The sequence below is a fragment of the Cavia porcellus genome, unplaced genomic scaffold, assembly GCF_034190915.1.
Source record: "Cavia porcellus strain 051 isolate PalLab524CR breed Dunkin Hartley unplaced genomic scaffold, mCavPor4.1 scaffold_25, whole genome shotgun sequence".
NCBI classification, from domain to species: domain Eukaryota; kingdom Metazoa; phylum Chordata; class Mammalia; order Rodentia; family Caviidae; genus Cavia; species Cavia porcellus.
Window position 1 is genome coordinate 21,705,666 of NW_026947508.1, and position 27,504 is coordinate 21,733,169.

General features: G+C 38.2%; 1 protein-coding gene and 1 long non-coding RNA gene across 12 annotated transcripts in view; one reads left to right on the forward strand and one right to left on the reverse strand.

The window, feature by feature from the left end:
- The window catches only part of Phactr4 (phosphatase and actin regulator 4), an 82,793-nt gene that overhangs the window by 35,214 nt on the left and 20,075 nt on the right, over positions 1-27,504 (forward strand). Inside the window, exons 3-9 of one of the 11 annotated variants that reach the window (XM_063235889.1) lie at positions 10,592-10,711; positions 18,395-18,423; positions 19,595-19,768; positions 21,533-21,613; positions 22,492-22,557; positions 23,987-24,151; positions 24,911-25,327. In XM_063235889.1, the coding sequence (XP_063091959.1) occupies positions 10,692-10,711; positions 18,395-18,423; positions 19,595-19,768; positions 21,533-21,613; positions 22,492-22,557; positions 23,987-24,151; positions 24,911-25,327 (952 nt within the window). In that variant the 5' untranslated portion in view covers positions 10,592-10,691. Of the gene's footprint in view, positions 1-2,848; positions 3,611-10,591; positions 10,712-18,394; positions 18,424-19,594; positions 19,769-21,532; positions 21,614-22,491; positions 22,558-23,986; positions 24,152-24,910; positions 25,328-27,504 lie in introns of those variants that run through there. The other 10 variants (XM_063235891.1, XM_013154087.3, XM_013154086.3 and 7 more) reach the window with 10 other exon arrangements.
- On the reverse strand, positions 904-27,250 carry LOC134472973 (uncharacterized). Its single transcript, XR_010043039.1, has 2 exons — positions 26,980-27,250; positions 904-1,577 (listed from the first exon to the last, which is right to left on the reverse strand). It is a non-coding gene; the product is annotated as an uncharacterized LOC134472973 (long non-coding RNA).

Sequence of the window (27,504 nt, forward strand, 5' to 3'; positions counted from 1 at the left end):
ATGGCTTAAAGATTCTCTTTCTTCCTGTACTCAAAGTTAGTAGTTTGTGGGCATTGTACACCAAGTCGCCCCAGTCACTGAAAGTTTAGGAATAATAACGTCATGAGCTTGCAAATGAGAAGTTTCTAACCTAGTAGGAAAGTATAAAGATTATTGCAGCTCAGGGTGGTATATCCAGCAAGACCACAGTTGTAATCAGTTCTTCATCTTCCCTGTGCCATTTTATTCTGTTCTTTCTGTGGCTGCATGTAGATTCTCTTATGCCTACCAATGTGTTTGTGTAGTACCTGTGTGCTCATTGTGCTCTGTTGTCAGAGTGGAAATGTGGCTTAGTGGAAGAATACTTGCCTAGCCTAGCATCCCTGAAGCCCTGGGTTCAATCCCCAGTATTGCAAGAAAAAACAAAAACATACTTTGTTGTAGAACCTGTTTACTTGATCTCTAAGCACCTTAAGGGGAAAAACTTGTTTTTGATCGTCAACACAGTACTGGATTCAGTAAGCCTTGGAATTCTTCTTGAATGACTAAAGAGAGGCTCATAAGAGAGAAAGCAATAATGAAACCAGTTCTGTTTTGCAGTACTGGGGTTTGCACACAGGTCCATGCTGAACTACATGCCTAGCCCTTTTTTAATTTTAATTTTGAAACAGAATTCCTTTAAATTGCTAAATTGTCCACGCGAGACTTGAATTTTTAATCTTTCCTCCTCAGCCTCCCAGAGTGCTAGGGTTACAGGGATGTGCCACCATGACTGGAATACTTGAACCAGTTCTTAAAGGATAAGTAGGATTTCCCCAGGTAGATTTAGGAAAGAAATTCCAGCTAAGGGAACAATCAACATACATGGAGGAGATAGTGTAAATGACTAGGAAGGCTAATTTCCACATGGAGTTTAAAGCACAATTATTAATTGTAGGATGTTATTTATTGTACATAACTATCCAGAGCCAGCCACAGTGGATGAGAATAGAGGGAAGGGGATAAAGGAAAGTAAACAGATGGAATATGTAGCTCAATAGTAAGTGCTTGCCCAGCGGTGCATAAGGCCCTGAGTTTAATTCCCAATATCGAGTGTGGAGGAAGCACCTGCTTTCTCCGTATTTATATATCCAAAAATTAAATTAGTCTTTGAAATATAAATTTGTGTGATCTGCTAATAATTTCTGTTGGTCATCTTCAGAAACTCTTTTAAAAGTTTATTTAGTATGTATATATCTTTTTTCCCCAGGATGGGGATTGAACCCAAGCTTGTGCCCTGAGCTACATCCTCAGCACACACATCCCTTTTTTTTGTTACCCAGGATCAAACTCATCACCTAGCACTTGCCAGGCAGGTACTTATGCTACTGCTCAGCCCTTTTTAAATTTTGAGATCTTGTTAAATTGCCCAGACTAGGCTGGAACTTGGGATCCTCTGCTGGGATTGCAGGTGTGGAACTAGCTAATATGTGTATTACTACTGCTGCTGCTACTACTCCTACTACTCCTACTGCTGCTGCTGCTGCTGCTGCTGCTGCTGCTTCTTCTTCTTCTTCTTCTTCTTCTTCTTCTTCTTCTTCTTCTTCTTCTTCTTCTTTCTTGAAATAAAGTGGATTGGGAAAAAATTAAAATACAATACATTTCAAAAATATGTGTATATCTAAAGGAAAGAAAATAATTAGTGCAAATATTTGTACATAGAAGAAGTTAGTTTCACAACTTACACTCAATAAAGGTGTTATATTTGAACTGCATTCACTATAACTCCTTCATCCAATGCAGAGGACTCCTATTTGTTGTTTGTTTGTTTGTTTTGGGGAGGCATTGAACCCAATGCCTTTGTATTGAGATACATCTCCAGCCCTCTTTTATTTTTTATATTGAGACAAGGTCTTAAAAAATTGCTAATTTGCCCAAGTTGGACTTGAACTTGCAATCTTTCTGCCTTATCCTCCCAAAGGGCTGGAATTATAAGCTTGTGCTGCCATGCTTGGCTACATTCTTGAAATTAAAGTGTTTGTTAAAATGTAAAATTGTAAAATGTTGACTTATAATAACTAAACTCTCACTTGATAAATTACAATTAAAAGTCATGGTTTTCAAAAGAATGCACTAAAATGCAATTTTTTAAAAGAGTCTTGCTATGTATTTCAGGCTGTCTTTGAACTGCATTCTGTTGCCCAGGCTGACCTCACATGAATTGCAATCCTCCTATCTCAGCTTCACTAGTATTGGGAACACAGGTGTGCACCCCATGTCTGCCTCGTCGTGGTGCTCACAGGCTAGCCTGTACTCTATTAGAGACACCCTGTCTCAGCCAATATTTATTTACTTATTTGAATGTTGACTGAATGTTTCTACATTTTTTTCCCCGTTAAGATCCCTTAGCATTCTCATTTTCTTACTTGTTCCATTGCTATTTCTTTCCCTATCAAAAACTAATAATAGGGCTGGGGATTTAGCTCAGTGGCATAAGCACCTGCCTTGCAAGTGTGTAATCGTAAGTTCAATCCCCTATACCGATTAAAAAAAAAACTAATAATAGTAGTAAGATAAACGAAAGAAATAGAATGTATCATGAAAATGTAAGGGAAATTCTAGGTACTAGAAATCTGAGGTTTCAGTTTGGAGGGCAAAAATTTACACTAAAGCTGGAGGTATGCTTCAGTGGTAGAGTTCTTGCTTAGCATGTATGAGATCCTGAAGTCAACCTCCATTACTGGAAAAAAGAAATTTTTAAAGTAAAAGTTTTTTTTTTTTTTTTTGTAGCTATCTTTTATTGAAGGAATAGTATTTGATCCTTGATAATTATAGGCTTTGGTGATATATAAGACCCAAGATTTTACCTCCCTACTCTGAGAAGCTGAGACAGTTTAGCAAATTAATAACCTGTCTTAAAATTACAGCGTGTGCACACACTCGCTCAGAAGACTGTGTATGTGTCTTCGTATGAAGGCCCTAGTTTAATCTCTCGTACACAGATTCTGGTGTATTTGGTTTTTTTGTTTGTTTGTTTGTTTGTTTTTGTAGTAGTGAGCTACATTCCAGACACTTTTTAAATTAAATTTTCGATCATACTCAGTTGTCCAGGCTAGCTCAAACTTAGATCCTTCTGCTTCAGTTTCCCAGAATGCAAGGACTACAGGTGTTTACCATCACTCCCACTTGGTGTGTTCTTCCAAACTGCCTTTCTACTGGCTTTGACCCTGGAGAGTGCCAGCCAAACTCAAAATCAGGAAAAGAGGGTGTGGGTTTTTGGGCTGTGCTGCTCAGCAGCTAGAATGTAGTTGGCAGTCTCCTCCCCTTCCGCACTTAAGCTTGCAGTGTACACTCTGGAATGACAGGCATTCCTGTGTGAAGAGAGCCAGCGTGAAGACATACTTGTAAGAACCACAAGTGCGCAGGCTGGGATACAGGAAAACAAAAACTCCAGCAAATTAACTGACCTCCTGCCGTTTCCTGACACTTGGGAGTTACAGTGACAGAGGATTTCAGGTCTCCTCCTTTTGTGGATTTATCTTTTAACAGAAGTTTGTTTTGTTCCGGGACAGTTTGTTGTCGTGAGATACATTAGACAGTATAATCATGGGGCAAGCTGATGTCTCCAGACCGGTAAATCCAGATACACTTGGTGAGTAACAAGGCAAAGAAACACAAAATTTTGACAGAGGCAAGGCAGATTTACTGGTGAAGTGGAGTAGTTCATAGGAATTTAAGTGCAAGAATTTTGATGTTCTTAACTTTGAAATGTTTATAAATTTGTGAAGAATGATTGAAAATATGTAAGTTACCTGTGATGTAGCTCAGTGTAGAATATTTGGCTAGTTCTGGGAACCAAAAAAAATTGTAAGTTATTATCACTCAGTTATGTTAATATATCACCCACAGTGTTGTATTACTTGATCTCTTCTGAGTTTTTTTATATTATATCACTATGAAGCTACCCACCTGTTTCTTTCCCATGTAGAGAATACTACTGCAACTATTTAGAATTCAGAGGGATATTTCAGGTATTTTTGAGGACTTAAAGAATTGCTAAATATGTGATATAGAACTAGAACTTCTGACTTCTAAAAACAGGACCATTTTTTAGTATTGAGTTAATTTTTTAGACTTGGTTATACATTTTCCAAGTAAACTTCAGGCTTCTTCCATCTTGAGAACATCAAGAGAACACCTTGACATATAAACTTCTTAGAAATCATTGCTTTATGTTTGCAGTGTTATGCTATCTCAGGGAATAGCTAGAGATCAGGCTAATAATTTTGAGCATTGTTCAGAGTTTAAAGCTTATAAGTGATTTTGTTGTTGCAAGCTTATTTTCCTAACTTTATATTCAAATAAATAACCTTGTATGAGGACTTATATACAAATTTATGAGATGTTATATCAGTATCTAACCAATTTTTATCATAGTTTCTTTAAACAACTGATGAAACTGTTGAGTATTTTAATATATAAAATGACAAACATAAGTTAGGAAAATTTTTGTTTTGTTCTGGTTTTTTGTTTTGTTTTTGTTTTTGTTTTTTGGTACCAGGATCCATCTCATGACCACACACTCACCAGGCATGCACTTATGCCCCTGAGCTAAATCCCCAGCCCAGGAAAATGTTTTAAGTGGACGTTCACTAAGGAGTTGCTAAATATAAACAGTATTAAGGGAACACTTGTAAATCATTTTTTGGACATTATACTGTTTTTTAAGAGATTTATAACTTTATGTACATTTATAAAGCAACAGAAAACATTTTTTGTCTTACGTTACTTTTCTTTCTCATAAATAAAAAATGTTTGCAACTTTTAGAAGAAATATGAAAGTATGGAAATACAGATGACACTCCCAAATATGACCTACAATTTGATATGATTTCGTTTCTAATGGTGATTTTTTTCACCGGTGAACATTCCAGGTACAACATTTACAAAAGCATTTTCTGTGTCTCTTGAAACTGAAGCACATGGATCACAAAAGTGAGTTATTCAGCAACAGAGTTTTGGGACTACAAGCAGTGCATAAATAACTCACTTTACTTTGATTACCAGAGCTGGCTGTATAGCAGTTCAAACCATTTTTTTAAAAATGAAATGTTTCATAAATATAAAAAGGTACATAAAAATATAAAGAATCCTGTGGGACCACTGCTCAGTTTAAGAAATGAAATTAAAAGCAAATATGTACCTCACCTGCCCCCTCCCTGTGCCTTTATTTCCTTATAGTGACATTTTCTTCATTATTCCTAGATTCAACCATTCTCCTGCACTGAAGTAATAACTTGCTTTTGGACCACTAAATTCTCCTGTGATTTCTACTCCAAAGATTAGTTCGTTGTTAACAAGTATAATAAGAACTCAAATAATGCTGGACACTTATCTCTGAGATAGGAAAAGGTTTTCAAAAGTGTTACATTGTTAAGCAAGTACAATTTATTGATAGGTGGTATTTATGAAGATTATCCATCCAGTATGTATAATACTATATGAAAGAAAGAATTTGTGAATGAAGTTTATAGTAAATTTGTACACTTTTTTTTTTTTTTTTTGAGACAAGGTCTTGCTGTGCAGTTCATTACTCACTAGGTAGTCCAGGCTGCTCTTGAACATACACCAGTCTTCCTGCCTCACCCTGCTGAGTGCTGGGATTATAGGTGTACACAACCACACTTGGTCTTTTTTACACTTTTAAGAATCAAATTCATTAACCAGGTGTGTTGGTACACATCTATAATCCCAGCTCTCGGGAAGCTGAGATAGAAGGATCTCCACAAGTTCAGGGCCAGCCTGAACTGTATTGCAAGAGCTTGTCTCCAAAAGCAAAACAAAAAGTTGAAAATCAAAAGCATAAAAAATTAATAATATTTGTAAATTTAAGATTCATCAATGTATTCAAGTTAGTTGACTCTGACTTACAATGGAAGAAGGAAGCCAATGACTAAAGTGCAGTTTCAAATAAATAACCTTGCACGAGGACTTATATACAAATTTATGAGATGTTATATCAGTGTCTAACCAATTTTTATCATATTTTCTCTAAACAACTGATGAAACTGTTGAGTATTTGAAAACAGAGTAGGAGTTTATGCTGTAGTGACTACTCGAAGATATAAACAGTTGAACTTATCAGTTCATAGGGAAAGAACTCTTAAATGAAATATATCTGTAGGAGAAAACTACAAATTACCTGAATAAAACTTTCAAATAACTGGGCGTGGTGGTGCACACTTGTAATCTCAACACTTGGAAGACTGAAACAAGATTGCCATAATTTTGTGGCCAGCATGCACTGAGTCCAAGACCAGCCTGAACTGCATAGGGAGACCCTGTCTCAAAAACTTTCAAATAATATTTCGTAGTTCTTGTCCAACATAAAAGCTGACTGTATGTTCACTAGAATCCTTTACTGTGTATCATATTTTTTAAAAAATTAGCTAATCAGGGGCTGGGGATTTAGCTCAGCGGCATAAGCGCCTGCCTTGCAAACAGGCAGTCATGAGTTCGATCCCCGGTACCAATAAAAAAGAAAAAGACAAAAAAAAAATTAGCTAATTAGCTAATCAGCACATGTCTTTAAATTTGGGGCAGGACCAAAGGATTTTAATATGTTCTATCCAGCCATTTAGTCTAGAGTTTTTCTCTTTCTTCTGCCATAATATTTCCCTTCAACTTTCTTTTTTCCCCTTTTATTTACTTTCCATTCACTGATTATCTTATTTTTTCCACTTGTCTTTTGTATAGGAATATATTGCTCTAAAATATACTGTATTTTTTCTTTCTTTACCTTCATTTTCCATTATTATTTGATTCATTTTGCTGTGAAATTTGTTGTTACAGTTCCTCACTCTCATAATAATGAGAATGATTTAGGGGGAGGTGATAATGAATTGTACAGAGACAAAGCCCTAAGACAGTTGCTAGATATTTAGTGTAGCTACTTAATAATGCAAGAATAGAATCCAGGCATGGTGACATGTTCCAGTAGTCCCAACTATTCAGGCTAAGACAAGAGGATTGTTTGAGCCTACAAGTTCAAAACCAGCCTAAACAGAATGGTGAGACCCCCATCTTTTGGGGTGTGTGTGTGTGTGTGTGTGTGTGTGTCTTTTTGAGACAGGAACTCACTGTGGAGTTCAGGCCTTGAGCTCACTTTGTAGCCCACGCTGGTCTCAAACTTGCAATAATCCTCCTGCCTCAGCCTCTCACCATGCCCAACTGAGACCCCCATCTTGATGATAGTGATGGTGATGAGGACAACGATGATGACAACCATACAGGTGGTAATGATCTGTGAGTTAATTAAAAATAAGGTACTTAGAATGAGAGAGAAGTGAAGTACAGTCATCAGACATTTCTCCTATATAAAACAGTGGTGTAACAATGAATCTGAGAAAGCAGGAACAGGCATACTTTCCCCCATACAATTTTGTGTTTAGCGGGAAGTGACAGTGTAGGATTCTGTTGTGGACTCCTTAAAAGATTTTCTATTGTTACTGAACTTGAAATAACCAACCAAAATTTATTGACTTCTCTCTCTGCTCAGTAGATAGTCTAGATATCTTACTGCTACAGTTATACATTTTTTCCACTTCCAGATAAACTTTGGAAAATTAAAACTTTGTTTTTCTGCTGGGCATGGTAGTGTACGCCTGTAATCTCAGCACTTGGGAAGCTGAAGCAGCAGGGTCACTTCAAGGTCAGCCTGGACTCCATAATGAGTTCAAGGTCAATCTGAACAATATAGGAAGACCCTGCCTTAAAAAAAAATTATATACAAGTTTGCATCCTATTTTCCTTTTTCTCTCTCCTTCCTTCCCTTTCTTCCCCTCCCCTTGCCTTACTTTTTCTTTTCTGCCTCACATGCTACCTAGCCATGCATTCCATAGTCTTGCACTATGCCAGTGATCAGTGCCCGCAACCGGTAATCATATCTTGATGCACTCGTGATCAGAAAGCTGTATTTTTTTTTTTTTTTTCCAGGACTGGGAATACAGCTCAGTCTGGCAAATGTGAGGTCATGAGTTTGATCCCTGGTACAAAAGAGAGAGTGGGGGAGGGGGAGGGGGAGAGGGAGCTGTGTTTTTTCAGAACCAGAATTCCTGATTTAACTGTACTTGCAAGTGCAGAGAGATTTCTCCCTATCTTCTCTTGAGTACTTTTTCTAATTCTTTGTAATCCCCTACCAGTCAGAGTCATACAAAATATCCAGAAGTTATGGGCCTTTCCTAGACACAAAGTCTAGTTTACAGGTTTAGGTTTTGGAATTTTGTTACAGTTTTCTGAAACAGTCCTTTCAGTCCCATAATTGGCTTCTTTAAGAGAGCAAGATGAGTTAAGTGCAATAGTGTAAGTACCATAAATTACTGTTCTCCATTTACAGATTTCTCATGCTGGGAAAGTGCTGTTTGCAGTGAAATCTGTTTCTAGCTAGGTGAATATGAAATAGGTAAAATTCTTATGTTATTAAGATATTTCACATTTCTTGCTTGATACTGAAGTATGTGTCTTTAAGTTATATTTTAAAATTTTGGACAGCTAACTAATTATATAACAATATTATGGTCAGAAATACAAGAACTTACACTTTAAATTTAGAGTTTTAAAAATTTGATAAAAGAGAGGACTTTGTCTCAGTGGTGGTACCTGCATTTCATCTGTGAGGCCAGGGGCTTGATTTCCAGCACCTTGCCCCAAAATAAAAATTGTGTTCTGACTGACATCGGGAAGATTAATAAAGGGAGATTGGATTGATTGGTACATACTGTGTGCATATGTAGAACTATCACATGAATTCCATTAAAATGCATAATTAATATATGTTAATGAAAATAAAGGTTTTTAAAAGCTGTAAGGTACAAAAGATTGATGTAAAATTCACACAGGTATAATCGTTTTTTGTCACTTATCACTAAATCTAGTGAAGGTAAGAAACCAGTAAAGGTTATATTGAGAACTAAGTTTTTTGTACCAGTAATATACCTGGTCATCCTGCCAAATGTGGGGGCACATATCTGTAACCTCAGTACTTAGGAAGCTGAGGCAGGAAGATTGCCATGTATTTAAGGCTAGCCTGGACTACTTAGTGAGACCCTGTCTCAAAAGTGGGGTGGAGATACAGTAACACATGCTTGTCATCCTAGGCAGCACTCAGGAGGCTGAGGCAGGAGGATACTGGTGAGTTTAAGGCCAGCTTGAATTATATAGTCTCAAAACACAAAACAAAACTTAAAAACCTGGTTGTCTCACATATATGTTTAAATGTTGGTTGTAAATCTGATTCTAAAATGAACACTGGTCTGACTAAGGGCATGTTGTTCAGCAAGTAGCTAGTGAATACTTCGTGTGGCCATGTAAAGTGTTGGCATTTTTTAAAAATAATATTACACGTTTGTTTAAGGATCACTCCTTAAGCCAATCATTGTGGCACATAGCAGTACCCAGTACTCAGGAGGCTAAGGCAGAAGGATAACTGTGAGGTCGAGGCCAGCATGAGCTGCATTATAAGACCTTGTCTCAAAAAGTAAGTAAAATTTAAAAAAAAAAAAAATCACCCTTTAATTCATATAGGGCAACTAAACTTGAACTCAAAACATGAATTAAATACTGACCAGGAGGGCTGAGAATAGAGCTCATTGGTAGAGTACTTTCTGGCATAAAATTAGTCCTGATTCAGTAAAAACTAAAAAACAATGTTTGTTTGTTTGGTTTGGTTTTGAATATAGGGTCTTGCTTTATATATCAGGCTGGCCTTGAACTCACTGTGTAGCCCAAGCTGGCCTTGAATTTGTGGTGATCCTCCTGTCTCAGCTTCCAGGATGCTGGGGGTTACACGTATGTGCCACCATGCCTAACTAAAAAAATAGTGTTAGCCAAGAAAAATCTGGTAGTTGAAGCAACTCTCGAATCCTCTATAGTGTTGTATGAAAGGAGAAAAGGTTAGAATCCTGTATACAGTATAAGAAACAAACCTGGCTAGAGGTGTACCTCAGTGGTAGAGAATGTGCTTAGTCTATTAAGGCCCTGGTTTTTGTTTTTGGGTTTTTTTGGTTTGTTGGTTTGTTGGGGTTTTTTTTTGGTTTATTGGTCTTTTTGGAGACAAGGTCTGACTATGTAGTTCAGGCTAACCTTGAATCCTCTTTATGTAGCCCAGACTGGCATCAAACTCACAGTGATCCTCCTGCCTCAGCCTCCCAAGTGCCAGCATTACAGGCATGAGCCACCATGCCTAGATCAAGGCCCTGGTTTTGCTCCAGGAAAATTCTGAGCCAGACATAGTAGCTCACACCTGTAATCCCATCACTCAGGAGAGTAAGACAGGAGGATTGCCATGAGTTCAAGATCAGCCTGGGCTATATAGTGAGTCGAAGGCCAGCCTGAACTACATAGCACTTCCTTTTCTCAAAAAAATAGAAGTACATGATGCTAGTCAATATTCTAGTTATAAAATTACCTAAAGCTTGGTGGGGTAATACACACCTATAATCCCAGCACTTTGAAAGGCTAAGGCAGGAGGGTAGAAAGTTCAAGTTCTGCCTGAGCAGTTTAGCAAGACCCTGTCTGAAATAAAAAGTACAGTGGGTCCAGGTGTGGTGACACACTTCTTAATCTGAGCACTCAGGAGTTGAAAGCAGGAAGTTGTGCTGCTAACTCAAGACTGTGTGGGAAGGAGGAAAGGGGACCATGCTGGAGCACTCCTGTAAGACCACCACTTTGGGAGGATGAAACAGGACAATGACAGGTTAGTGATTTAGTGAGACCCTGTCTCATAATTTTAAAAGGCTGGAGGTGTAGCTTAGTACAATACCCTGGATGCAATCCCCAGGATAGTACTGCAATGGATGGGTGGATGGATGGATAGATAGATAGACAGACAGAAAGACAGACAGACAGATAGAAAATTCAATGCAAAGGCCTTGTGCTGAATACCAATGTGTGTTTTGGGGAGAGGGGGCTAGTTAGATTATAAAAAAATATATGCCCAAATGAAATTTAATAATGGGAGACCAATTCCTGTTTCATAGCCTTTTCAGAGTGGGTTTAGGTATAGTGTTAAGTAGGTCTTCTTTTTTTTTTTTTTTTTAACTTTATTTTAAAGAGATTAAGACAAAAGAGGACAGAACAAAGCAAATCAGAACAGAACAATGTAAGCAACAAAGCACTTCATAACAAGACAACTGGATATTAACAGTAGCTACCATAATGTCTCTTTCTTTGAAATAGTTAAGCATACCTTCACATACACTAATATCAAACATAACAAAATAGTATAAAACCATTCAGGAAAAGTATTAAAGGGCATTCAGAACCAAATAACAGAAAATGAACAATGGCTACTATATTATCTCATTTTCCTTAAAAATTTGTTTATACTATCACATATTAAAATCCAGTAAGATACAACATGATAGAAGCATTGGAAACAGAAGAACAAAAGCACGGTAGGATTTCAAAGCAAGATGATATTAAATCAGCAATGGCTGCCATAAGTGGGTTTTTCTTTTCTTTTCTTTTCTAGGTACCAGGGATCGAACTCACGACTGCCTGCTTGCAAGGCAGGCGCTTATGCTGCTGAGCTAAACCCCCAGCCCCTAAGTGGGTCTTTCTAATGAGTTTTACCATTAGCCACGTGCTCTCAATCTGCCACCTTCCCTTCTTGAAAATACTCTTGAATTATGTACAGAAGCCTAGACTGATTAGTCCTACACTATCAAGTAGTTATTTGAAGATTTCACTGTTCCTATGTAGAACATTTGATGGAATCAAGTTCTTGTGATTTTCTTCTGTTGTCATCATAATGGATTTAGGGGAGAAAGGAAAGATAGATAATTTATCCTTTTCACTAGGAATGATTATAATCTGTGGTGATGGTTGTTGTTCAATGCTAGAGACTGAACCCAAGGGCTGTGCATGTTAGGCAAACAGTCTGTTTGTGGGCTGGGGATATATCTTAGTGGCACAGCACCTCCTTGGCAAGCTCAAGGTCCTGAGTTCAATTCCTAGTACCCATATACAAAACAGAAAAAAGTGTAAAATTAATTTTTATTTGTTTGAATTAAAGGCCTGAGCTACATTCCAGGTCCTTTTATTTTGACACAGATATCACTAAGTTGCTCAGACTGGGCTTGAACTTGTATTACTCCTGCCTCAATCTTGCAGAGTGCTGGGATCAAAGGCCTGAACTAACATGTTTGACCTATATCCTCTTTTACAAATTTCTTTTTCTTAGGTCTTTCATCCATAAGAGCCCTCCATTGATTTAGGATTCTTTCTTTTGGCAAGTGCTTAAGCAAAGAGTGAATGAAACTTTTTATAAATACTTTAAACTGTTGTAAATTTTGATCTTGAATAAAAGTTGAGTTTCCAAAGCAGTCCTAGCATAATCTCAATCAGAATGGCCTGGGGGTATGACTTTAGAAGTATTTGTCTCCCACATTCTTTATCAGGAACATGACAAAACTATCTCAACTTGAAGCAAGATCTAAAGTATGGTACATACCAATTAATTAGTGAAGAAAGACTGTAAATACAGGATATAAATTTTTAAGAAATGTAGTGGTATCATGATTATAATCCCACTATTAAGGAGGCTGAGCAGGAGGATCACAAGTTCAAGGCCAGACTGGGCAACTGAGAAGACCCAGTCTCAAAATAAAATTGAGCAAGGCAGGGTGACACATGCCTGTAATCGCAGCATTCAGGAGGCTAAGGCAGGAGGATCACTGTGAGTTTGAGAAGTGCAAGTCTAACCTGAACTATATAGTGAGACCCTGTTTCTAAAATAAAGTAAAATTGAAAAAAGAGTTGGGGATGTAGTCCAGCAGGCCTGGGTTCAATCCACAATACTGAGGATATATATTTTTTTCCCAAAAAATAATGTATAATAATAATCTTAAGTATTGCTAAATCTGGTTTAAATTCAAATTAATTCCTTTTAAATGAGCAGTGATTTGATAAAGTACCTAATGAAATTTGAAGTAATCCTGACTGGCTGATAAATTAGCTTATAAAGAGACTTCAATAAGAAACCTAACTTTCGCTAGATGTGTTGGCACACACCTATATATCCAGCACTTGGGGGGCTGAGATAGGAGGATTGCTGCAAGTTCAAGACCACCCTGGACTACCTAATGTGTTCAAGGCCAACCTGAACAACATAGACCCTGTCTCAAGAGGAAGAAAAAAAAAAAAGACATATGCAAATTAAACCCAATTACATCACTAAAAACATTGTAAATATAAATGAACTAAACTCTCCAGTTAATAAACATTTGTCCAATTGGGTAGAAAAGCAAGTTAAAAATGTTTTCAGAAAGATGGAGGTAATTTCATGATGATATAAAAGGATCTATTCAGCAAGAAAACATAGTAAATTTGTATATGCCTAATATGTCACTTTTAAAGTATATGAAGCAAAAATTAATAGAACTAACAAGAAAAAGAAGGGACAAGTATGTAGCTCAGTATTAGAGTACTTGCCTAGCATGTGTGATGTCCTGGATTTAATTTCTAGTACCAGGAAAAAGAAAGAAAGAGAGAGAGAGAGAGAGAGAGAGAGAGAGAGAGAGAGAGAGAGAAAAGAAGGAAGGAAGGAAGGAAGGAAGAAAGAAAAGAAAGAAAGAGAGAAGAAAAGGAGAGAAAGGGAGGAAACAAACCTCCTTTCATAGTTAGGTTAATCATGTTTTTCTCCCAGTGAATTGATGGAACAAGCAGACAGCCTACTGGAAAGGATATGAACGATTTGTATAATACAGCTAGCTAACTTGACCTAATTGGCATATTTAAAATGCTACATTCAACAGCTGTACAGTTGTGTTGCTTTGTTTTAAGATAGGGTCTCACTGTGTATATAGGGTCTCCCTGTGTAGTTCAGACTGGCCTTGAACTCATAGCAGTCCTCCTGCTTCAGCCTCTGGGGTGCTGGGATTACAAACATGAATCACCACACTTACCCCGCCAGTATTCTTCTTTACAAATATGCAAGGAACATAAGATAAATCTGGAAAGAAATAACTGAAGACTCCTTTGTTTTTCATTTGAATTGTACTTGAGACTAGGAAACACAAGGAAGACCTCACAGTTCCTCTACTGGAATCCCTTGCTGAATATGAAACACTGTAATAATGTCATACTTGTCAAGTTTATTTTTCTACAACAAAGAAGCACGTGATAGCCAAAAAATACCTGCTCTACAGGGTGTTATTTTGTTTGTTTATTTGTTTGAAATACTGGAATTGAATTTAAGACCTTTATTCTGAGCTACATCCTCCAGCCATTTTTCTTTTTCTTCTTTTTTTTCCTCCTGACACAGGGTTTTATTATTATAGTTTAGAGTGGCCTTGAACTCACAATGTAGCTCAGGCTGGATTTGAATTCGTGACATCCTTCTACCTCAGTCTGCCTCTCAAATGGTAGGATTACAGGTGTGCAGTGCCACACCTGGCTCTTTTTTTTTTTTTGAGACAGGATCTCACAAAATCACCAGATTGCTCAATCTGCTTGAATTTGCAGTCTTTCTGCCTCAGCTTTGTAAGGTACTAGGATTGTAGACATGTGCTACCATGCCTTTGCCTCTGTCTCTTAATTTTGTTGCTGTTTATTCATTTGGTTTTTAGTTTTTTGATGTTTATTTTTGTAACAGAGTCTTGCTATTCAGCCCACGTTGGCCTTGAAGTCCCTAGGTACCCCAGGATGGCCTCATTTATGGTGGCCTTCTTGCTTCAGCCTTCTCAATGCTAGGATTATAAGTGTGCACCACCATATTGGACCCTGAACACTATGTAGCCCAGACTGCCCTTGAACTCAGGGAAATTCTCCTGCTTGCCTCTGTCTCTTTTAAAGTGCATGACATCTCCAGATAATAATCTGGAATTGGGTTAACAAACCTAGCTTACCCTAAGAATCATCTGGAAAAATTTTTTAAAAGGCAACTAGGCTGATTCCAAGTATTTGAAAGTCACTGAAATAATGTTTGTAGAGAAGGACTCAGGGAGAATACAAAAAATATAAATGAGCCAGACATGGTGGCACACACTTGTAGTGCCAGCACTTGGGAGGCTGAAGTGAGGATTGCCACAAGTTTAAGGCAACCGAGTCTAAATAGTGAGTTCAAGCCTGGCTCGAATTATGTAGCAAGACCCTATCTTTATATATAAGTTGTGAAGAATAACTGAGACAGGGCTGGTGTGGCTAAAACCCATTGTATGAGACAAGAGACATATCCTCCTCTAAAAGTTTTATAAACATGGAAAATTAGGCACATTTGCATAGAGAAACAAATAGAAGCCTATTCTCTCTGCTCTCTAAATTCAGCAGCTTTCTTTATATAAATAAGAAGGCTAGGGGCCAGGGATTTAGCTCAGTGGGACAAGTGGCTGCCTGGCAAACACAAAGTGATGAGTTCAATCCCTAGCGCAAAAAAAAAAAAATGAAGAAGAAGGCTAAAGGGTTAAAGAGAGGGGAGGGGAATAGGAAAAAAAAGAATCAACATATGATATTATGTACAGGCACAAAGTCACTATGATGAATCTGATCAATATATATGACAAATATGTATTAATAAAAAATAAAGTTGATGGGGCATAGTAGCACATCAGATGAGGCAGGAAGATTGCTGTGAGTTCTAGGCCAGCCTGAACTACATACTGAGATCTTGTCTCAAAAAATAAATAAATAAGCCAGGCATGGTGGCACGCACCTGTAATCCCAGCATTTGGGAGGCTGAAGCAGGAGGATCTTTGTGAGCTCAAGACGCTGTTTCAAAAAGACAAAATAAACAAGCATAAAATAAAATTTTTAAAAAAGAAGAGGGCTATTATTTTGTTGTTGTTGTTGTTGTTGCTGTGTTTTTGTCTTTTTCCTTTTTATCGGTACCAGGGATCGAACTCACGACTGCCTGCTTACAAGGCAGGTGCTTAATGCCGCTGAGCTAAATCCCCAGCCCTGTTGTTGTTTTTAACAGTAGTAGGTATTAAACCCAAGGAAACCATGCTGTTGAAGTACAACCTCATTCTCCCTTTTTTCTTTTCCTTTTTTTTAAAGACAGGGATGTACGAAATTGCTCAGATAGCCTAGAACTTGTGATCCTCCTGACTCAGCCTCCCAAGTACAGTAGTTGAAATTACAGACATGTGCTATCATGTCTAACTAGGAGGGTAATTCGTAGCACTAGCTATAATGCCAAACATCCATATGTCAAACTTTTTAATACAAACCAACTTTCTTTCCAGTTTATGTACTGGTAGGCATAAGTATGTTTAAAAGAAATACGTGGGGCTGGGGATTAGCTCAGCGGCATAAGCGCCTGCCTTGCAAGCAGGCAGTCATGGGTTCGATCCCTGGTACCGATAAAAAAAAGGAAAAAGACAAAAAAAAAAAAAAAAAAAAAAGAAAAGAAATACGTGATTTCATTGAAGGTTTTTTAAAATTTTGTTTTGCAGCCCTGGGACCTCACCCAGAGCCTCAGGGATGCTAAGCAAATATTCTACCACCGAATTGCCCAGGGGAGCCTCTGTTGTCATTGAGAATCTATGAAAGAAAATGTGGCACATTATATTGTGGAGTATAAAGAAGAATAAAAAGGAGATACTTATGCATCAGTGATCAGCACTTAGGAGGGTGAGGCAGGAAGATCACCACAAGTTCTAAGCCAGTCTAGGACACATAGTGATTTCAGTGCTAGCCAGTACCTATAGCAAAACCCTGTCTCAAAATGCCAGGAAAAGAATGTAGGGAGACTAAGTCCTGCTTTAGAAAATGACCAGTTATACTAGCAGACAATAGAAGCAGACTAGATGGCCTATATCTAATTTAAGGATTTCTTAGACAGGAACTTCTCTGTGAATGTTACTAAGTATATTTGTAAAACATTTCAGACATCTTTTCTTTGTAAAAGAATTAGATTCCAGAAATATGACTTCTCTCATATTGTTATGCTGTAACTTTTTAATGTTCTCACTTTTAATCAAATAGATACCTATCTCTGTGTATGTAGGTGTGTTGAGCACTCAGTGAATGGATTAGCAGATTTAGTGTAGTAAGTAACCTCTCCAAGTAAGGCTATTTGAGAATGAACAACTTATATTACTCTGCACTCCATTAATCCCAGCACTCAGGAGGTGGAAGCAGGAGGATTATTGCAAATTCAAGACCAGTCTAGGCCACAAAGTGAGCCCAAGGCCAGCCTGAACTGCATAGCAAGACCCTGTCTCAAGAAGATAAAAAAAAAAAAAAAAATCACCAACTCTTAATTAAAAGCAATACCATGGATTTACCCTACTGATGCTCATGGGGCCCAGTCTAGGATGCCACTGAGGGAAGATGAACTTAGAAGTTCTGATGAGTTCAGTGACTAAGTTTTTGGTTTTTGTTTGTTTGTTTATTTGTGTGTTTTTGAGAAGAGTCTCACTGTGTAATTTAAGCTGGCCTGGACTCACTGTGTCACTCAGGCTGGCCTTGAACTCACCGATGTCCTCAGCCTCCCGAGTGCTGGGATTATAGGTGCATGCCACCATACCTAACTCTAAACTTTTTAAAATAGTGCTCTGAGGGCTGGGGATTTAGCTCAGCAACATAAGCGCCTGCCTTGTAAGCAGGCAGTCGTGAGTTCGATTCCTGGTACCGATAAAAAGGAAAAAGACCAAAAAAAAAAAAAAAAAGTGTAAAATAGTGCTCTGATTTCCCATCAGATTTCCCATAAGAAATTTAAAGTCATTATGATGTAGGATGCCCTTGAATAAATCTTACAAGAAGAAAAATGACTGTCTTGTGTCATTTCCATTTGTTACATTTTAACCTGGACCTTATTTTGCCCAGGACCTTTTTTTTTTTTTGTCTTTTTGAGACAGGATCATGCAGTTGAGGCTGGCCTTGGGCTTGCTTTGTAGCCCAGGCTGGTCTCAAACCTTGCAACCGTCCTCCTGCTCAGCCTCACCACCACACCCAGTTTACCTAAATCTTCTGCACACAGCAAACTAATCCGGCAGCAGGCTTCAATGCCATTAGTCTGATAGTAGAATTCTGTAAATCCAACTGTCTGCACATATCCCTAGACTTCCACTGAAGTAAGATTGAATTTGGCAAATATTTCTAAAAAATTGTGTTTTTTTACATTTTTAAATGAAAAATAGCTATAAGGGGGCTTGGGATTTAGCTCAGCGGCATAAGCATCTGCCTTGTAAGCAGGCAGTCGTGAGTTCGATCCCCGGTACCGATAAAAAGGAAAAAAGACCAAAAAAAAGAAGGCTATAGCATTAAAGGGGATAATTTTTCAATGCATTTAGTACACACCTTCTCCCCCAAAAGGTGCTACTTGTTTCTGATGTGAAATACAATATATGTTCCTTGATGCATTTCTGTAAAGTAGAGGCTCAACTTTAATTCCAGGACAGTTGTTCCACATAACTCTCTTTTTCTTCCCCTCTAGACTTCTCCAGAGAGCCCTTGGGACAGTAGGTAGAATGCAAAGCTATATTGTGTTGCCTTCCTGCTTTTCTTTTCTTTTTTTTTTTTTTCATTGTCATTATTGTCTTCCTGCTTTTTTGTTTCTCCCCTTCCTCCCACCTTGGCTGCTGCTTTCTCTGCTACTAATGCTTACTAACTAAACCCTGCATGTGTTATGAGGGACTCATGGCCTTTCTCATTTCAGTGCTGCACATCTATCATGTCAGTTATGTTTCATGTCAAATCTTTTCTGTAGGGCTGGGGGTTTAGCTCAGTGGCATAAGTCCCTGCCTTGCAAGCAGGCTGTCGTGAGTTCGATCCCCGGTACCGATAAAAAGGAAAAAGACCAAAAAAAAAAAAAAAAAAAACCTTTTCTGTCAAGCTGGGCACAGTGTTATACCCCTGCAGTCCCAGTTACTAGGCAGGCTGAGGCAGGAGGATTATAAATTTGAGGCTATCCTGGGCAATTAGTGAAACCCTATCACTATCAATAAATAAAATAATAAAAAGGGCTGGGATATATAGTTTAGACCTCCCTGGGTTCAGTCCCCAGAAGGAAGGAAGGAATGAATGAATAAATAAAATCAATATCAAGATGTCACTAAAACAATACCATATAAGACACATTAGAATCTCACTTGTTTCTCCATTTTAAAGTACCTATCTAATGCCCCACCCCCAGCCCTAGTACCTTCCAGGGCTTCAAAACTACCTAGAATCCTTTTTGTGAAAGGAGAAAAATTTAATAAACAGGTATAAATTAGGTGTTGTACTCTTCCGTGAACAATTACACTTCTAAAACGGGCAGAGAGAGGATAATGTTTAACAGAGTATCTTCATTATTGTGACTCACTAATGGCGGAATTCCCTGCTTCAGTGGTGGTATTGGAAAGGCATCCACATTTTGTGTGTGTGTGCCTTTGAAAGATTGTGACTTGTTTCTAATCATTTCATTGGAATTTTGTCCTAAAATGATGTCAGCTTGGTTTGATTCCTTTAGTAATTTATCCATTATGAATTTTGATACTTGATGTCTATGTGATGTTAGAAGACAGCATGACTATTCATCATTGCTCTGATCCTTTCCAACTACCACAGGAAGAGAGAGGAAGGGAGAATGTAGAGATTATGTTGAAGTAATAAGCTAGCTGTTCTCTTTTTTTCTCTCTTCTACAAATAACAGAAGAAGCAGGCCACCCCGCTTCAGACCCAGGCATGGTCATGGACAGCGTGGAAGCAGGCGACACAACACCTCCCACCAAGAGAAAGAGCAAGTTCTCAGGCTTTGGCAAAATCTTTAAACCCTGGAAATGGAGGAAAAAAAAAAGTAGTGATAAATTTAAAGAGACATCAGAAGGTAAGACATTAATTAAGACTTAAATACATGTTTCAAGTTAGAGTTTTTTAGTGTTTGTTTGTTTTGGCTTTTTTGAGAGGGTCTTGCTAGATATTTCAGGCTGGCCTAGAACTAACTTTATAGTCCAGGCTGACCTAGAACTCACAGTGATCCTCCTACCTTAGCCTCTCAATTATAGGGATATTTGTGTGCATCACCACACCCAGCCAGATTTCTTGTTTTTTTGTTTTTTGTACCAGGGATCGAACTTACAACCTTGCACTTGGCAGGCATGTGCTTATGCCACTGAGCTAAATCTCTGGCCCAGATTTCTTGTTTTATAAGTACCAAACTTTCGCACCCCTTCTCATTCTACTGTGGCTTCCTTTTTTAAAGAGGGAGTTCAGTCTTTTAAATTTGTTTTGTTTTGTTTTTTGTCTTTTCTTTGTTGATACAGGTTCTTGGTATGTAGTCTAGGCTGACTTTGAACTCGTTATGTAGTACAGGCTGACCTCAAACTCCTACCTCAGCTTCTCTAGCACTGTGATTACAGGCATGAGCCACCATGCCCAGCCATCTTTCATATTTAAACAGCCAAATGGTTCTCTGAATCGTATATTCTGTAGCTTCATTCCCAAGTTTATATTCTGATGGGATTAAAATCTATTTAGTAATGATACAGGTAGCTCCCACTTAGAATCCCAGTCAGTCTTGGAAGCTGAGGCAGAACTGTAAGTTCAAAACCTGCCAGGACAAATTAGTAGCACCTTGGCTCGAAATGTAATGTAATGTAAAATTAAAAAAAAAGCACTAAAGTAAAATAGAATAAATTAGTAAAGTAAAATCTCTTAAGGTTGTACCTCAGTGTTAGAGCACTTGTATAACATGCGTAACCTCTGTAATCAATCCTCAGTACTGCAAAGAATAAAACGAAATCTCTTTAGTAGTAAATAGGGGCCCTGTACTATTGTACATCTAAGATACTTCTATTTTTGTACTTGGTCCATTTACTATCAACAAGAGTTTATCCATAAATTCCTTACTATTGAAATTTCAGTTAGGGGCCAGGAGTGTATCTCAGTGGTATAGTGCCTGACTGGCAAGTGCAAAGTCCTGAGTTCAATTCTTGGTACCCCCAAAAAAAAAAAAAAAAAAAAAAAAAAAAATTCATTTAGCAGCAATTATCTAAAAATACTTTTTTAAAAAAATGATTTTTTCCCCCAATAGCACAGGATGAGAAACAAATTGAGGCAAGTGTTTTGTTTTGTTTCATTTTGTTTCATTTCGTTTTGTGTTGTTTGTGTTATTGGGAATTGAACTCAGGACCTTGTGTTTGCCAAGCAGGTGCTTGTACCACTGAAATTTATCCCTGGCCTGAGGCAGCTGTTTTTCTTTTTTTTTTTTCAACTAATACACCAGCTGATGTTTTTGTTCATAGTGCCGGAGATGAAACCCAGAGCCTCACATATTAGACAACTGCTGTACCACTGATTTATACTCCCTGCCTCAAAAATTATGTTTTTAAAATTATAGTTTCCCTGGTTTTCCTAAGAACAGAACAATCAAAAAAAATTTTTTTTTTCAGTACTTGCTGGCTGAAGCAAGAGGATCCCTATGAGTTCAGGGCCAGCCTGAACTACATAGCAAGTCCCTGATTCAAAAAAACCTATGAGTAGAACAAATTTGAACCACTTTATTCTTTTACTTGTGGACATACAATGCTAAGAATAATGTTTAACTTGCAAGTGCCACATTTCTGAGTGCTGTTCTCTAACTTAATGTTAGTTTTAGAGCGAAAAATATCTATGCGAAAACCAAGAGAAGAGCTGGTTAAAAGAGGAGTTTTGTTAGAAGATCCTGAGCAGGGTGAGTTGTAAATGACTACTGTATGCTTGTCTCTATGCACTTGGTCTCTGCTTGGGTCTAAGTATTTGAATTTTCTTTGTTTGCTTTGTTATCATTCTAGTTAGAGTAGAATGGGTTTTTTTTGTTTTTTTTTTTTTTTTTACAAAGTTCTCTCTTTTCCAATTCTCTTGCAATTAAGTTAAAGCAGAGAGGGGCTGGGGATTTAGCTCAGTGGCATAAGTGCCTGCCTTGCAAGCAGGCAGTCATGAGTTCGATCCCTGGTACCAATAAAAATGAAAAAGACAAAAACAAAACAAAGTGAAAGCAGAGAATCCTTGGGGTGAACACCCTTGTTTCTCTGGAGTACCTCCCCTCAGCTTTGTGCCAGCTGCAATAGTAGGTGACACTTGTTTTTTATAAAATCAAATCTGTCTTCATGCCCATGTTGCTGCCCCAATCTTGTTTATCACCACGATTATGTTTTGTTATTTTAACACTCATCACTAGTTTAATAATAGTAGGATTTGGGGCTGGGAATTTAGCACAGCGACATAAGTGCCTGCCTGGCAAGTGCAGGTCTTAAGTTCAATCCAAAAAGAAAAAAAAGTAAGTACCAAAAAAAAAAAAAAAAAGAAAGTAATGTCAGGACTTTCTAAATGTGTGGCTTTTTTTCCAAATGTGTGACTTTCCTGAGGCAGTTTAATATAAGTATCAATTTAGTAGTGCTAGGGAATGGACCCAGAGTCTCATTCCTGCTCAGCCTACACAGTAACAATTGAATTACACCCCAACCTCTCATTCCTTTGTTAATAATAGAAAGTAGTTGCTACCTTACTTTAGCTTTAGATGTAGACTTTTTACTTGTTACTTACTTACCTTAGACTTTTCACTACTTTCAGTCCAAACTCTACTCCTGATTGAGTCCACCTACAGAATGACACTGCATGGCCTCCTGGCAAGAAGTGGTAGGTCAGGTTAAAGAACTGGGCTAGGGGAATTCAACAGACTAACTTCCCTGTAACCACAGGAGATGTTAACATGTCCCTCTGGCAAGCAAACAAGAGAACAACTTGTGCCTATTCCAACCGCACTAGGAGATAAGACAGCTTTTAGTCTCCAGCCTCAGTGTTTTTAGTCACTTTTTCCTAAACAGACTAGGAAACCTCTGCAGAAATTAGTAATATTTGTCCAGTTTTGTTCCATGAAAGAATCTAACCATTTTCATAGCAGTAAGTGTTCATTTCAGGCCTTCCCACGGCCTCCAGTCTAATGATCATCCCTATAGTTTAATTTAGAGGAAAAATCAACATGCATATAGTATTTACTGCTGATCTACTTAGCAGTTCCACCCCATGTTCTCCATTCCTGCCCTCAGTCACTATTTACTATTTCTTTGGTTTTTGGTTTTGGTTTGGGGTAGGGTTGAGTTGGATTAGGATAGGCTGTGTTTGGTTTGGTTCGAAGCCAGTCTCAATATGTAGTTCAGGCTGGCCTTAAACTCACTAGGCTGGCTTTGAACTCACAGTAATCCTCCTACTTCAGCCTCCCAAGTGCTGGGATTACAGGTATACAACACCATGCCCAGCTTCTCATGTATATTTGAACCAACAGTTCATTATTGTTTGTCCTGTTCTAATCACTTCTTGTCTATAATCCATTCTCCTCTCAGCTTTCAGAGCTGACCTTTTATAAGATGGAGTGGATCATGTCTTCTGCTACCGCTACTTCCATGTCTTGCTGTTTATATAGGTTTCAGCCCAGGTCCCTTCACATGTTATTTGATACCCTTGCTAACCAAGCTCTTGGTTACCTTCCTAGTCCTACTCAAAACCATTACTTACATGCATCTATTGTCCTGCCAGACCAAATGTACCGCTTTCTGTGATGCTTTCCTAAATCCATTCGAACCTCAGGAGAATACTTCATTCATTCCTGCATAGTCTTTTAGTTAATCTAGCTCTTGAGCAAGGCATGGTAGCATACTCCCATAATTCCAGCCTCCAGGGGGCCAAGGCAATTTATTGCCATGAGTTGGAGACCAGCCTACACTATATAGTAAGTTCAAGGCTAGCCTGAACTACATATTGCAACCCTGTCTCCAAAAAAAGTGTGTGTGTGTGTGTGTGTCTTGACACTTACTTACTTATCCATAGTAATTCTGTCTTATTCTTCTTATTCATATAGCAAGGTAATTGGCATGCAATAGGCAATAAAATGTTCATTTTAAAAAAAAATTATTTCTGTTGTTACTAGAAAGTTCCAGTAACCTAGGTCTAAACATAAGCTGACATAGGAAAAGGGAGAGAAGAAGATAGGAGTAGTTATAGTTATCAGCTCTTCTCCCTATCTAACTGCCAGTTCCTTTACTTTGCTGTTTCTTCTTCCCCCCTGCAGGTGGTGAGGACCCAGGAAAGTTAAGTCATGCTGTATTAAAGAATGGCCATACTACCCCCATAGGGAATGCCAGATCTTCTAGTCCAGTCATAGTAGAGGAAGAGCCAGAAAGAATAGCGAGTGTTAGGAATTCTATTCCAGAAGAAGACTCAAAGCAGCAAGTAGGTAAGAAACTGGATTCTTGTGTTAAAGAACCATGGGCCCATCACATTCATTCTTTCATCCTCTCCCTGTACCCCTCCATGTTTTGGTTTTGCTTTGTTTGGGTTTTGGGTGTTTTGGGTTTTAGGATTTGGTTTTGAGACAGGGTCTCACAAAACTATGCTGCCCAGGCTGCCTACTCACTGCAGTGTCTTCTAAATGCTGGGATTATAGTTGTGTGGCACCATACCCTGCATAATCATTGTCTTTAACTCAGGTTTGCCAGAGAACAAGGAACAATAAAACCCAAGGGGAATTTAATTCTCCTTTAGAAATTGCTTAACTATGTGCAAGTTTTAGTGATATTTTCCTCTTATTGTTACATTTATGAGATTCTTAAATTTGTGTGTGGGGGGGTGGTTGTGCTGGGGATCAAACTCATAACCTGGAACTCGCCAGGCAGGCATTTATGCCACTGAGCTAAATCCCCAGCCCCCTAAATTTATGATTCTTAAGGAGAAAAAAAATTATCAAATTCTTGTGGGACTTTTTCAGGCTACATGTTTGTTTTTGTTTATGAAGGAATTTTGATATGCCTCTTCTGGTAGCCATGTAAATTACTGTGTAAATTACTGCCATAATGAGCCTCTGACTGATGTTTGTTAAGTATGTTGAGGATGGGAAACATGGAGAACCAGAACCTGTAAGCTAATCATCAAATAATTGATGAACCTGACCATAATTCCTCAGATACACTTCTCATGTTACTCTCTTCCTTTTCAGATCATGTCTTTTATTACCCAGATTCAACTGGAAGCCAGCCTAATTCTGAAGCAGAGTCTCTTCCTGAGAATGTACCCAAACAGCCTCTGTTACCCCCAAAAAGACCTTTGTCCTCTTCTCATGAAGCAACTGAAGGGCAAACAAAGGATGTCACATCTTCTGACAGCACAACTAGGTCTATGTCCTCCACTTCTGCGTCCTCTACCACCATAGCACCTGCTGCCACCACTGGTGCCACAAACCAAACAAAGACTGTTAACTCCTTCATCACTCCTTCCCCAGCACCCAGGACTCTACCTGCTGCTCCTGCTGGCACTAACACTACTGCTACCCCAAACCTTACTTATAATGTCCCTGCCAAGCAGCCCCCTGTCCCTCCCCCTAAGCCAGCTCACAGAAATAGCAACCCTGTTATTGGTAAGTAAGTCTTCAGAATTTCATGGTTTTACTTTTATCTTAGAGTGGTTATTTTATTGGATAACTGCCACAATATTGATTTTGGAGTTTTTTGGTTTTGGTTTTGGTTTTGGTTTTGGTTTTGGTTTTGGTTAGTTGGTTGGTTTGTTGGTTGGTTTGTGACAAGGTCTCACTGTGTAGTCCAGTCTGGCCTCAAATTTGCTCCAATCCTCCTGGCTTGACCTCTTGAGTGCCAGGATTATACAGTAATGATTCGATCTATGAAAGAGTTCCGTATCCTTTCCCTTCTTATGTCCTCAATATGGAGAAAAGTTTTGAAAATGAGGCATGCAAATGTGTACATGCCTGTAATCTCAACACTCAGGAGGCTGAGGCAAGAGGATCACCAAGAATTCTAGACCAGCCTAAACTGCATAGGGAGACCCTATCTAAACCAAACCAGACAAACAAACAAAATGCTGTGTATACTTGGAAAACTGGGTAAGTAAAGACCATAACAGGTTTAACATGCATGGAATTATCTGTGACACTTGCTGAAAAAATTAGAATACTGCCACAAGGTATAATAAGCTAGGCATACTTCCCAACTACAAAGTTTTTGTTTTGTTTTTAACTTTCTTTGAATTACCAATGCCTTTCTGAAGCAAAGCATAAGTAGGTTTAATAGATAAGATTATTTTATGGATGTCTGTGTAACTTGTGATTCAGTACCTGGTATAGTATCTTCATGGGAACTGCAAAATATAATATTTAAATTGTCAGTGAGTATGGTGGCTCATGCCTGTAATCCCAACACTCGGGAGGCTGAGGCAGGAGGATCGTTACCAGTTGGAAACCAGCCTAAGCTACAAAGCAAGCTCAAGGCCAGCCTGAACTGCACAGAGAGACCCTGTCTCAAAAAGACAAAAAAAAAAAAAAAAAAAAAAAAAAAAAAAAATTTAAATTGTCCTGATAAAATCATTTTTATCTTGGGAAGGTTAAAAATGCTATTCTTGTATTAAAATAAATGGTTGGGCCAGGTGGTGGTGTACATCTGTGATCCCAGTATACTTGGGAAACTTAGCTGCAAGTTTGAGGCCATCCTGGGCTACAAAGTGAATTTAATACCAACCTGAACTGCATAGTGAAACCTGTCTTAAAATAGCCATAAATAAACTAATTAATTAATTTTTTAAAATAAGTGGTGATAACTTAGAGGAGGTAATCAGTATATTTTATGGGCTTAGTACATTTTTTACATTTACCTAAAGTCTTATTTAGATCCATTTTCCTTTACCTTAGTGCGTACTTTCTTAGAGGAATCTTTAAGAAAGGAAAGTCAGGAGGGAACCCTAATGAGTGCTTCAGAGTTAATGAAAATATAGTTTTCAGAAAAAATACTGGGTTTACCACTTCTTGTTATTGATTAAATGTATGAAAAAGTGTCCATTAAATATCTAATACTAAGCTGGGCGTGGTAGCTCACGCCTGTAAGACAAAAAAAAAAATATATATATATATCTAATACTATATGGCCAAGTATGTAGAGTGATTATAACCTTGAAAAACAAGCTTAGAGTATATTGTATGACAGGTTAGAATAGCTTGATAAAAACAGTGTGAGCATTTTTACTGTTATCTCACTTTGGGTAGATAACATCATGTTGACTTACCTCTAAGGAACTTGAGGACTGTCATATATTCTTGTTTTTCAAAATCACCTTTGGGCTATAGGAAATCGATTTTATCTGGTATAATGAAGAGCAGCAATTAGAACATGAAGACATTGTGACTCACTCAGAGTTACAGTGAGAGGCAGAAAGTCACCTCTCAGGTGGAAATCTCTGTTATCTACTTTGCTGTTCTCAGACTGTTGTCTGACTGGTACTCATCAGGTTCCCCCGTAGAGGATTTATTAAAACATATGATGCCTCTAGTTTCTGATTCCAGTAGGCCCTTGGAAGGATGGAGAACCTGTGTTCTGTAGGTCCTCAAACAATGCGCATGGTGCTCTGCCGAGGACTACTGGTTAAGACTCCATCTGTAGACCAGTGTTGTTCCTCCCTTTCAGGTCAAGGTAACATATAACACAATGTGTATGATTCCCTGGGGTAAAATACAGAAGCCATTCCTGGCTTTTGATGAATGACTACCCCAAAGTAGTAGGCCTTGTGACTGAATCAACATCGGCCCCTGGC